General features: G+C 39.1%; 1 protein-coding gene across 4 annotated transcripts in view; it reads left to right on the top strand.

Annotated features, from left to right (window-relative positions):
* The first annotated feature begins 103 nt into the window (after positions 1-103).
* The window catches only part of VDAC3 (voltage dependent anion channel 3), a 16,829-nt gene continuing 3,510 nt past the window's right edge, over positions 104-13,422 (top strand). The window contains exons 1-10 of one of the 4 annotated variants that reach the window (XM_021710885.1): positions 104-147; positions 830-898; positions 2,282-2,331; positions 3,661-3,663; positions 6,129-6,281; positions 7,045-7,097; positions 8,522-8,749; positions 10,354-10,504; positions 11,568-11,625; positions 12,376-12,477. In XM_021710885.1, the coding sequence (XP_021566560.1) occupies positions 832-898; positions 2,282-2,331; positions 3,661-3,663; positions 6,129-6,281; positions 7,045-7,097; positions 8,522-8,749; positions 10,354-10,504; positions 11,568-11,625; positions 12,376-12,467 (855 nt within the window). In that variant the 5' untranslated portion in view covers positions 104-147; positions 830-831 and the 3' untranslated portion in view covers positions 12,468-12,477. The other 3 variants (XM_008054995.2, XM_021710884.1, XM_021710886.1) reach the window with 3 other exon arrangements.

The raw sequence follows: 13,422 nt of genomic DNA, 5'->3' as shown, positions 1-13,422 counted from the left end.
TCACCTCAGCCTCCCAAAGTGCTGGGATTACAGGCTGAGCCACCGAGCCCGGTTTGCATTTATTCTTAAACAGTTCCTTTAAGATTTTACCTTACTGCTTTATTCAGCCCTTTGGTTTCATAACAGCCTGAAAAAGATTTTTCTAAGGTAAATTTTGCATGTATTATATATATGTATATATTATATATGCATGTGTTATATATAATTTTTATGTATTTATTTTTTTGAGTCAAAGTCTCACTTTGTCACCCAGGCTGGAGTGCAGTGGCATGCTAACAGCCGCCATAGCCTCAACCTGCTGGGCTTGGGAGAGCCTTCTGTCTCAACCTTCCAAGTAACTGGAACTGCAGGCACGCGCCACCATGCCTGGTTACTTTTTTAATTTATTGTAGAGGCAAGGTCTCGCCAAGTTGCCCAGGGTGATCTCAAACTCCTGGACTCAGGCAATCTTCTGACCTCGGCCTTCCAAAGTGCTGGGATTACAGGTGTGAGCCTCCATACCTGGCTTGCATACATATATATATTTTAAAGAAATTCAGTTTAATATAGCATCTTTTTCAGCTGGTGAGAACTTACTTTTCTTTGAAATGCAATCAGAAAGATGACTTCTGTGAATCTCATGGGAAAACCCTTTTATTCACCAGTGTTGTAGAAAACTTTTTTAAGGAGCAGAACGTGATCTCTTAACTATGATTGCATGAGTATAAGCATTAGTGATGCAAAGGAAGAGAAAACTATACTTCTCACAGGATGAAACATTGGAAGAATTGTGGACAAGTAAATACTAAATCGTTATTTTTATTCCTTTATTCCCATTGTTCTTTATAAGATATGTGTAACACGCCAAGTTATTGTGACCTGGGAAAGGCTGCCAAGGATGTCTTCAACAAAGGATATGGTACGTATGATATTGTAACTTTCCAACTTGGGTAAAGGTTAGTAGTATTCAGTGCCTACTATGTGTCTGATACTGTGCTAGTAAAGTAAAGGTGAGTCCTCATTAATCTACTTCATAAGATTTAAAGGGATAGCTACTAACATGCTGTCTTTTTTTTTTTTTTGAACTGGGGTCTCACTGTCACCCAGACTGGAGTGCAGTGGCAGGGTCACAGCTCAGCACAGCCTCGACCTCCTGGGCTGAGGTGATCCTTCCACCTCAGCCTCCTGAGTAGCTGGGACTGTATAAGTTATAAGTGCATACCACTACGCCCTGCTATTTTTTGATTTTGTAGAGACAAGGTCTTGATATGTTGTCCAGGCTAGTCTCGAATATTGGGCTCAAGCGATCTTCCTGCTTCAGCCTCCCAAAGTGCTGGGATTACAGGCATAAGCTATTGTGAGATAGAGTCTGTACAAGCATGAAAAGCAAATACACACACACATATACCCACATGCACATGCATGTTTATAGTTAGTTATCTGTGATGTAAAATAATATAGATGTATATTTATGTCTCCTTTGGCTAGCCCTGGGTACAGTTAAAGTAGGAGGTATTTTTCCCCCTCCATGAATGGCATTGTTTTTATGAAAGTAAAGACACAACTTTTGACTTCTTTGGAGTAATTTATAGTCTCTGATCCCAAGTAGACATTTCTTTTTTTTTGAGTCGGAGTCTAACTCTGTCACCCAGGCTGGAGTGCAGTGGCTTGTTCATGGCTACCCCAGTGTCAACCTGCTGGGCTCCAGTGATCCTTCTGCCTCAGCCTTCCAAGTAGCCAGAACTATAGGCATGCGCTACCACGCCGGGCTAATTTTTTATTTATTGTAGAGATGAGATCTCACCAAATTGCCCGGGCTGGTCTTGAACCTGAGGGCTCAGGCAATCCACTTGCTTCAGCCTCCCGAAGTGCTGGGATTAGGATTACAGGCTGAGTCATCTAGCCCGGCCGACATTTCTTTTTAGGTTTTAAAATTTAAACTTTAAATTTCTGTGCTGTACACATTTGATTTTTTTCTTATTAACTAGTTTGTTAATTATATTTTAAGCTCATATATGTATCAGCATAATATTTTCTAGTAATTTTGATTCTTGGAATATTATATATTCCTTTCATTTGTTTTTAACTTATATTTTAAAAGTATGTTAATTCATTTGGGGGCATAAAAATTATATTTAATTACTTTGTTATAATTCAGTTTCTTATGGAACTCTCATTTAATGAAAATACTCTGTATTTTCCATATGGAAGGTACTATGGACTGTTTCATTATTTCTGAGTTATACAAATTGGAATGATTATTACATTTTGTGCATTACTGTGTTTTTGTGTGTGTGTCTAGGGTTTGGCATGGTTAAGATAGATCTGAAAACCAAGTCTTGTAGTGGAGTGGTGAGTATTTAATATATTTTAAATATGTAGTATAATTCACCTAAAGGAACCTTTGAAAATCATTGTTTGGTTATGTGAATCTGCATACTTTTGGCACTATGATGTCTTCTCTCCAGCTCTGTCCTCCTCTCTGATTCCAGTCAGCTGGATTTTCAGATTCCACAGATAAGTTGGATGTTTGAGGAGACACTTTGTGTTTGTCATAATAAGAGTATACTGCTTCTTGCTCTTAGAAGAAATAGCATATATATTTTTTGGCCTACATCATGTCTTTATATTTTCATGAATATGGACAATGGCACTAAAAACTTCACTTCTGTTCTAATGGGTTCATGGAAGTTTTATTGCCCCTTTACAAGAACAATTAAGTTTTACTCCTCTGTCCTTTCATGATTAGTATAAACAAAATGTAGAAACAAAATGTATTTCTACATGTATGCATGTAGAAATAAAATGTATTTCTACATGTATGCATGTAGAAGATTATTTTACCAATTTTAACTGATGTTCACGAAGTCTTTTTTACTGAAATTTAAGAATGTAGTAAAGAATAAGTAAATGTATTTTCTTTTTTCTTTTTTTTGAGTTAGAGTCTCACTCTGTTGCCCAGGCTGGAGTGCAGCGGCACGTTCACTGCCACCACAGCCTTGACCTGCTGGGTTCAGGTGATCCTTCCACCTCAGCCTTCCAAGTAGATGAAACTACAGGCACACACCACCATGCCCAGCTAATTTTTTGATTTATTGTAGAGATGAGGTCTCACCAAGTTGCCCGGGCTGGTCTTGAACCTGTGGGTTCAGGCAATCCTCTCACCTTGGCCTCCCAGAGTGCTGGGATTATAGGCATGAGCCTGGTCAGTTGATGTATTTTCAAAGCGTCATTAATAACTTTTGTTCAATAAATCTCAGCAAGTAGGTTAATTTTTCATTTACCTTATTCTCTGATTTCATTGACTGCATCATTTTTTGGTATTTATTCACTCAAACCCATGTAAATTTTATTTCTGGATATAATGATTTAATTAGACAAAAGATGTGGAATTCTTACAATACTTCATCTTGTACTCTTTATAATCCTGATTTATCACTCTCTTTCTTTCCCTGGATTTCCCTAGTGTAAAAAAAAGTGTGTGTATATGTGTATATATGTATGTATATTTATGCACCTACCTTATTAAGATAGGCATATTGTGTATATGGTTCTGTTAATATAGAAAAATTGTACTGATTTTGAGTAGGCTCCAGAATTTGCTCTTTAGGTTTGTGTTGCAACAATCATCAACTAAAATTTTGTCTCCCTTTCATGCTGCTGTTGTGTGGTAATATTCAGATGGTAAGGAAAAAAAAGATTGTTTGTGTGCTTGTTTTTATGACTGCTTTTGGTTTCTGCTATTTAGGATAAATATCATTCACTGTTTCAGATTTCTTAGATTGTGTCTTGATATTTTTGTCATATGCCACATATTGAATACTAACATTGTGTTTATTTTATTGCTTGCTAGCATTTAATGTAGAGCTGTAGCTGTTACATGCATGTTATAAATGTATTTTGTGCTTGTTTGACCTCCTTATAAAATTAGACAAAGACTCAATTTTGAATTGGAACTCAACTTAGAGCAATCCTAGTCTTCTCTTTGAGATTGTACCTGTGGTATTTTAGAGTCTTGACAGAGCTTTAAACTAAGAAATGTTGATAACAAGGAAGAAATATAGACTACTCCTCCACCTAATTTTGTACAGAATGTTTTCCTAACACCAAAAGTTAAGATTTTCAGTTGCTGTACTTGCCAAGTTTGTGAAAAGTAAATGTAAAAAAACAAACACTGGGTAGTTGGATATACTAAAAGAGAAATAATTGTCACTTTAAAAAATTATGCAAACTCTTAAACATAACTAACATTTTATCATTTTTCACTGAGCTCTTGCCCTAAGCATGATAATTCTTTTTTGCAAGCTTTCTGTGTGGTGTTGATAAGCAGATCATAGTTTCTCACTTGTTCCATCAGCCTGTATAACTGAAGTTAGGGAGCAGGGTGTTTGTTAAAGAGAGGATTCGTGTTGCAGGCAGTGAAATAGAACTGTCAGGGTTGGCAGCATTTCCTGACTGTTGGCAGTATTTCAGAAGTGCTCCTTAAAAACAGGACCAATCAGAATGTTTTTTTCTTGACAGTTCATAGATTGTCAGTGACAGATGTTGACTGTTTGCTTCCCCTAGAAGGAGGTCTGTTTCTAATTGCTTGTTGTCATATGACTGAAAGGACACTTACGTAGGAAGAAGGATATATTTTAAGTCATTCATAATAGCTATTTGATAGAAAACACTTTAATTAATTCATTTTAAAGCTGTGGGGTATAATTCAGGATTAGGTAGCTAAATGGTCATTTTACAGGTAGACTTTGGGTCTCCCTTTGGTCCCCACTTCGTCTGGTTTGAGATCACATACCCTTGTTGATATGAAGTACCCCCCGCCAGCAGTTTCCCACTACTGTCAGTCCTTGATAGAAAACACTTTAAAAGGTAGACAGAGGTTAGGCGTTGTGGCTCACGCCTGTAATCCCACGATGTTGAGAGGTTGAGATGGGAGGACTACTTGAGGCCAGGAGTTCGAGACCATCTCTACAAAAATAAAAATAAAAATCAGCTGGACATGGTGGCCTGCCTGTAGTCCCAGCTACTCAGGAGACTGAGATGGTAGGATCACCTGAGTCCAGGAGGTTGAGGCTGTGGTGAGCCGTGATCTTACCACTGATCGTGCCACTGCACTCTAGTCTGGGTGGCAAAATGAGACTCCAACTCAAAAAATAAATAAAAGGTAGTTAGGATGTAGAAGGGGGAAAGAGAGATAAATTATGGCATTCCATTTTATTATGAAAAACAGACACTTTCAAATATTGAAACTGTTTATGCTGAAAGTTTTGCAGATCTGTGGGCAAAAGAAACAAAATTTACACAACAGTGCGAATGTACTTAATGCCACTTCACTGTACACATAAACATTCTTAAATGGTAAATTTTATGTTGAATGTATTTTACCACAATAAAAATAATATCTTATGAGAAATAATAAAGTGTCTACCCTATTAAAAGGGGGAGGGTAGTGTTTTGGGATTTTTAAGGACCTTTAAATTAACTAATAGTTTGGAAGGTGTATCAGAGAACTAGTAATCTTTTTTGTGTCATGAAAGTAAAATGTTTGCAAGTCAATATTTTTGTCTTTTCATTAAAGGTATTTATTTTCAATACAGGTGTTTATTTATTTATTTATTTGAGTTGGCGTCTCACTCTGTCACCCAGGCTGGAATGCAGTGGCACACTCACAGACACCGCAGCCTTGATCTGCTGGGCTCAGGCAGTCCTTCCACCTCAGCCTTCCAAGTAGCTGGAATTATAGGCATGTACCACCATGCCCGGCTTATTTTTTTATTTATTGTAGAGACAAGGTCTCTGTCCATGCTGGTCTCGAACAACTGAGCTCAGGCTATCCTCTCACCTTGGCTTCCCAAAGTGCTGGGATTACAGCAGGCATTTCTCTTAAAGGAAATAATTTAAGATTCTCATTTAGTAAGAGAGAATATGGGACAAGAAATAGCAGTAAGGGAGGTTGAATAATGGAAACATCTAAACCTGGTTGAAATATTTAGAGACTGGAAAGACAGAGGAAAAGCAGGAAATCTGTTCTGTAGAGTAGGGCTATGGTAACTATATTGGTGTCTGGTGCACTGAGCACTGCTGTGTGAAATGAATATTTTCTATTTGATGAGCTAATTTTAAAGTAATTATTTTTTCTTGCTTACCAGGAATTTTCTACTTCTGGTCATGCTTACACTGATACAGGGAAAGCATCAGGCAACCTAGAGACCAAATATAAGGTCTGCAACTATGGACTTACCTTCACCCAAAAATGGAACACAGACAATACTCTTGGGACAGAGATCTCTTTGGAGAATAAGGTAGGAGAAAGCACTAGAAGTTATTTGTAGGTTCAGCTTACCTTGCAGATTGAATGATGAACAAGTCCCAAATAGAATCTGACTGAGATCTTACAGCCTAATAGCCATGACTTTTCTCTAATTTGGCCTTTTTGATGTGGCCTTATGTTTCCAGAAAATAAGGCTTTATTTGTGAGTTCTTTATTGCCTTACATCTTTGTTCTAACCAGTTCTTTTTTATGCAGAGCCTCTCCTCAGTAGAACAAATTACTTGGAGTAATTTAGTTTAGTTTTGTAATTATTGCAAAATTGCCTGGACAGAAAATGTTTCTAAAATTCTCTAATGTTTTCAAGGAGAAAATCTGTTAGGAGATATTTGTCAGGGCACTATTTTTTTAAAGTATGTCTATGTGTACATTACCATATATAGCTAATACACTTGTATACTTAGGTCAGCTTGTTAAGTGTTAGGTTATCTCATTCTCATAATTTCAGGAGAATATCAAAATTATATTATTGTATTGGAATTCTGTTGGTTTTAAACTGCAATGTATGCTATTTGCTGAAATAGGAATTACCCATGATTTGGTGTGAGAGTCATGATGAAGGCTGGGTGAGGGAGAGGAGTGAGGGCACAGGAGAGGGAGGAGGTAATTTATTGACTCTTTTTAATGACTTCCTTTTTTTGTTAAAGAGCAAGTTAGAGGAAACTTTAGAATTGTTTTCTTGAATCAGATAAAGAGTTGAAAATTACTAATGTTAATTTTAAATCTTTGTTTTTCAGTTGGCTGAAGGGTTGAAACTGACTCTCGATACCATATTTGTACCAAACACAGGGTAATTATTTAAACCCTATTTTCTGGAATGTTTTTGGAGCCTGAAGGGGTAGAGAGCTTTAGAACAGGAAGATTCAGTGCAAAGTTTAGAGGCAGGAAGACCTTGGGAGGCTACTGTTAGGAATGCTGGAGACCTTGCATATGTAGTAAAGACAAAGGAAGATGACACCCACCCCCAAAGGCAGGGTAAAACCTTGATTGGAAAATTGAATAGATGAACATAAATTTATAAATCTGTTCCAAAGAGGCACATAGTAGAAAAAGTTTAGAAGCCAGTAGGATCTTGAAACCATAGATGTATTTTAAACTGTTCTAAAGATTGATGGACATGATATTCTGTTGAGAAAGTTAATTCCTTAAGAGGGTAATCTCCTGGCTCTAGAGCACTTAATGAGTAGTTCTGCTGCTGACTTGATTTCTTAGCCTCTGCAGGTCCCCCAGCCTCTTGGCCTCAGTTTCCTTATGTGAAAAATGAGAATTGTGTCATTTTCTGTCTGCTTAACACAGGTCCTTGTTATCTGAAAGATATAAGTGCTAGATAAATGCAAAGTGACATTTCATCTCAGCTGTAACAGCAGGTGTGTTCTTCCTGCTGTATGCTTTAGTTATCTTCAGCATAAATATTTTCTTTTCTTTTTTGAGTTGGAGTCTCACTCTGTCGCCCAGACTGGAGTGCAGTGGCCGTTCCCGGTCACTGCAGGTTTGACCTGCTGGGCTCCAGCGATCCTTCCGCCTCAGCCTTCCAAGTAGCTGGAACTACAGGCGCACGCTACCACGCCCGGCTAATTTTTTGATTTATTGTAGAGATGAGGTCTCGCCAAGTTGCCCAGGCGGGTCTCGAACCCGCGGGTTCAGGCAGTCCACTCACCTCAGCCTCCCAAAGGCATGGGATTACAGGCTGAGCCACTGAGCCCGGCTCAGCATAAATATTTTCATAAGAGGCTTGATTGGAATGGGACAAAGACTATTAAGTACTAATTTTGTGTTTTCAATTTTGTCCTTCTGAAAAGTATACTTCTCTTTATGATAGGTTAATAATGTGTGTCAGGTGTTATTTTTTGTGGCATTTGGCATTTGAAAACATTTTTAAAGAGATTTGTTTTCTCATATGTCTGTGTAAATCTTTAGGTTATTAATTTAGCACTGAAATATCTTATTCCTTATGCTTTTGTTCATGCTTTTATGAAATTACTCATGAAGTATCCTATCATTTGAACTTATAATGAGGAATAGATAATAGTGTATACATTTATAACCCTAACAAAATTGTATTTGTAGAATCAAGTCATTTATAGCAGTTTTACTGTATGTATGTCATCTACCAAAGTAATATTGCAGTGGGGGAAAGATTTTATTTTACTCTACAAATTCTTGGACAGTAGTAAACAATCATGTTGTTTTCATTGTTTTTCTATTTTTTTACAGAAAGAAGAGTGGGAAATTGAAGGCCTCTTATAAACGGGATTGTTTCAGTCTTGGCAGTAATGTTGATATAGATTTTTCTGGGCCAACCATCTATGGCTGGGCTGTGTTGGCCTTAGAAGGGTGGCTTGCTGGCTATCAGATGAGTTTTGATACAGCCAAATCCAAACTGTCACAGAGTAATTTCGCCCTGGGTTACAAGGCTGCAGACTTCCAGCTGCACACTCATGTGTGAGTGTTTATAATTTATTCTTTCTTCGTATCAGTGCAATTGGTCAAAAAGATGGTAGCCATTGGTATGTTGAGGTGGTTAGCAGTGATGGTACTTTTGTTTACTCCACCCGGTGAACACCCAAGCTTGCTGTGCTGTTTTCATGGTCAACAAAACCATGCCAGGAGGCTGGTACATGCAGTGCAGCACTGTGCTGCTGGTAGTCACTGGCCTTTCTGCCTTCACCCCAATCTTCAGGAAGCTCCAGAATCTGTAGAAGAACCACTGGGATGGAGAGAATCCAGATCATGCTTTACTTCCTGGTGCATGGGCCCTTGGAGATGTTCCTTTTTCCTCTGGTGCTCTCTCATCCTGGTGGTATTTGGAATCAAGTCCTTTTGGATCACCAAGAACAACTACCAAATTGATTTGGGCATCCTGGAGTATCCCCAGTAATTTTGTGGCGGTCTTAGGTATCTCAGTTGGAACCCAGCTACTCCTGTTGCATTCAGAAGTAACAGGAGTCCACAGGGCAGTCTTGAGATTCAGCTATAGAGGCTGTACCCTGTTGGCTGAATGAATCTGAACTTTCAAATTGAATTTTATTTATGTCTTAGCCTATTGGACATTACTACTAGACCAGAAGAAAAAGCAAAGGGCAAACTGTTTTTGAAGTGTTGCGGATTGTTCTCTGCTAGATATTCTCATTATGTTACAATAGCTAAAACAAAATCAAGCAGTGATATAGACAGAGTTATTGAAACTGATGAAACAGTATTATCAGGAAAACCATGAAAATACAAGGACTAACCTTTGGGATTCTTTTAGCAATAATTTAGGTACTTCTCTGGAGCAATGTACCCTGGGTATTGTATAAAGGGTGCTTTGTATCTCTAGGATTGTGTTTTAAGTGAAATCCAGAAATAGTTTTATTTCTTTATTTCTACCTATATATTTCTTTTGGTAGAATCTTTATTTAACTTTACTTTGAAATTTCTAAGTTCTATTAACATCCAAAGAGACCTATAGATTATATTTACCTGAGATGTCTACCTTTGTACATAATTGAACTATGTCTAAGAAATTCACATCATATGGAGGAGCCAAGTATATGAATCAAGCGTTTCTGCATTTTTTTTTTTTTTTTTTTGAGTTGGAGTCTCACTCTGTCGCACAGACTGGAGTGCAGTGGCCGCTCCCGGCCACCGCAGCCTCAACCTGTTGGGCTCCAGTGATCCTTCCGCCTCAGCCTTCCAAGTAGCCGGAATTACAGGCATGCGCTACCACACCCGGCTGGTTTTTTGATTTATTGTAGAGATGAGGTCTCGTTGCCCAGTCGGGTCTCGAACCCGTGGGCTCAGGCAATCCACTCACCTCAGCCTCCCAAAGGCGCAGGATTACAGGCTGAGCCACCGAACCCGGCTCATTTCTGCATTTTAATTAAGCAGTTATAAGTCATATAACTGTATTTAGTTCCTTGTTTTGTGCTGGAGTCATTGATGCTAGAAATTTGCTGAAATCTGTAGATGCAAAATGAGATCCTTGTTTAGATAGTCTTAAGATTTGTTTCCATTACAGTGGTACAAACTGGATATCTGTGACTTTTTGTTATCTATGAAAACAGGAATGATGGCACTGAATTTGGAGGTTCTATCTACCAGAAGGTTAATGAGAAGATTGAAACGTCAATAAACCTTGCTTGGACAGCTGGCAGTAACAACACCCGTTTTGGCATTGCTGCTAAATACAAGTTGGATTGTAGAACTTCTCTATCTGTAAGAATGTGCTGCTAGATTGGATCTGCTAGCGTTTTCGTCCAAGTTGTAAATGAATGTTGTGATAGGCTTGCAATTTTCTTGTTCTTCATTAACTTTAATGTGCCAGCTTATTGTGTAGTGAGTATTATGCCTGAACAGGAAATGGGAGTTCTAGTCCTAGTTCTTCTTATTTGGCTGTTGTCTGACCTTTTCAAGTCATCTTACCTCTTTGGTCTTAGAGTTTTCTCATCTGTGAATTCTTCGGATTAGGTGACTATTCTGTTGATATTAGTAATTCTTATTAATAATAATACTAATTGAACACTTAAATTCCAGATACTGCTAAGGGCTTTGTATTATCTTCTTTAATCCTCAAACTACCCCATGGGGTAAGTGGTGTTATTTTCATCCCTGTTTTGCAGATGAGAAAACTGAACCTTAAAAAGGTCACACAGTAAGTGGCAGTAGATCTGTTTTTCTGTCACCAGAGTTCATGCTGTAACCACTGTAAGAAGTTTTCAACTGACATCCCAGAGTTCAGTACGCTGTGGTGTTTAGCTGCACAGTGTTTTGTAAAAATTGCTTGAGGCCTTGAAGCATGCATTCTCAAGGTCCCCACCACCCCACCAGTCCTGTTGACTTTCTTAAAAGATTTATGTTTCTTTTTTCTTTTTTTTTTTGAGTTGGAGTCTCGCTCTGTCACCCAGACTGGAGTGCAGAGCCTCGACCTGCTGGGCTCTGGCAATCCTTCTGCCTCAGCCTTCCAAGTAGCTGGAACTACAGGCGTGTGCTACCACGCCTGGCTAATTTTTTTTTTTTTTTAATTGTAGAGATGAGGTCTCGCCAAGTTACCCAGGCAGGTCTCGAACCCGTGGGTTCAGGCAATCCACTCACCTCAGCCTCCTAAAGCATGGGATTACAGGTTGACCCGCCGAGCCCGGCTGAATTATGTTTCTATTTACATTGGTCCTAAGGTGCTTTAGCTTTGGAAACCTGATGCCTGAAGTATAGTGGTTGTGTGACTGATATATTATGAAATTGATTGCTTTCTAACTGTTACTACTCTATCTCTTAATCTTAGGCTAAAGTAAATAATGCCAGCCTGATTGGACTGGGTTATACTCAGACCCTTCGACCAGGTAAGCAAAGGCTATCAGAAGGGAGAGAGTAGAAAGTAGTAGAGGAATAATGAAAATAACTTACAAGATAACCTATAATCACTGTAGGTTGATTTCCTGCTATTTTGTAACATTTGATGTTCAGACTGAAAGTAAAACAGGTCAAGTACTTTTGTTTAAGAAATATTTATGTATTTTTAACTAATTTAGTCGTTCTGGCCTTTGAGTTTAATTACTCATTGCTCTTAACCATGAACTCCAAAGACCGTTTGCCATGATCATGCTTTACTCATCACAGATCAGGTTTTTTTTTTTTTGAGTTGGAGTCTCACTCTGTCACCCAGACTGGAGTGCAGTGGCTGCTCCCGGCCACCGTAGCCTCACCTGCTGGGCTCCGGCGATCCTTCCACCTCAGCCTTCCAAGTAGCCGGAATTAGAGGCATGCGCTACCACGCCCGGCTGATTTTTTTATTTATTGTAGAGATGAGGTCTTGCCAAGTTGCCCAGGCGGGTCTCGAACCTGCGGGCTCAGGCAGTCCGCTCACCTCGGCCTCCCAAAGTGCTGGGATTACAGGCTGAGCCACTGAGCCCGGCCACAGATCAGGTGATTATGGATAACCATGTGCTGATTTAGTAATAGCTGTTTGCTTATAACTCTTATTCCCAGCTGTAATTGACTCTGTGAAAATTGACTCTGTAAAAATCCTTGTAAAAATTCAGATCTGATTGCAGTGCTTGCTACAAGTGATTGTGGTATTTTCTTCTTCCTAGGAGTCAAACTGACCTTGTCAGCTTTAATTGATGGAAAGAACTTCAATGCAGGAGGTCACAAGGTTGGGTTGGGTTTTGAACTGGAAGCTTAATGTGGTTTGAGTAAAGCATCGGATGTGTTCCTGGAAGTGAAGAGAAATGAACCCACTCTGTTTTGGCCTTAAAATTCTTCTGTGAAATTTCAAAAGTGTGAACTTTTTATTCTTCCAAAGAATTGTAGTCCTCCCCACACTGAAGTCTAGAGATTGCAAGTCCATCCTGAGGGAGGAGCTTGAAGGCATGCCTGGAAGTTGTCATGTTTGTGCCACATTTCAGTTCAGTTCTGCAGTGTTAATTTAATGTGTTCCTCAGCGACAGTGTAGTGTCATGTTCCAGGAGAGACCTGACCCTCCAGTTTGTACATCACGTTCTGCATGTCCCACCCCACTTTTCCATGACGTTTTAATATATTGGTCTCTGTGCTGTAGTGAAATCTTTGGTTTTGCATCAGAGCAAAATAAAATAAACCCATCACATTTGGAACATAATTGCTCATCTGATTTGCAGTGTGATAGTTTCTTATATTTGCTGTGATTTGTTTTAAAAGATACTTTGCAGGTGGAATTTGTGTCCTAAGTATCTGTGCTGTTGTCCATCCCTTCTGCTTCATAGGCCTCACTCTTCTCTTGCTCCCATGGGTCTGACTGTGCAAGGAAACAGTCTGGTTCTGCTGGGGCAGCGCATCTGGTGGCACTTGCCTCTTTTTGCCGTGTGATGGCAGTGTCATGTCACGCTGGGAGTCATGTGAACCTGCTGAGGAAGCATGTGGGTGTGAGTGGGTAAGAAGATGGGTAAGGAGAAGGAGACAGAGGAGGGCTGGCAAGGATACTTCCTTGGCTTCTCTGGGCTTCAGAAACATATATATATATATATATATATATATATATATATTTTTTTTTTTTTTTTTTTTTTTTGAGTTGGAGTCTCACTCTGTCACCCAGACTGGAGTGCAGTGGCCACTCCTGGCCACCGCAGCCTCGACCTGCTGGGCTCTGGGAATCCTTCCGC

Source organism: Carlito syrichta, unplaced genomic scaffold, assembly GCF_000164805.1.
Source record: "Carlito syrichta isolate Samal-C Ts95f unplaced genomic scaffold, Tarsius_syrichta-2.0.1 Scaffold301626, whole genome shotgun sequence".
NCBI lineage: Eukaryota > Metazoa > Chordata > Mammalia > Primates > Tarsiidae > Carlito > Carlito syrichta.
Note: the sequence above shows the minus strand (reverse complement) of the source record. Positions and strands in the feature narration are given on the sequence as shown.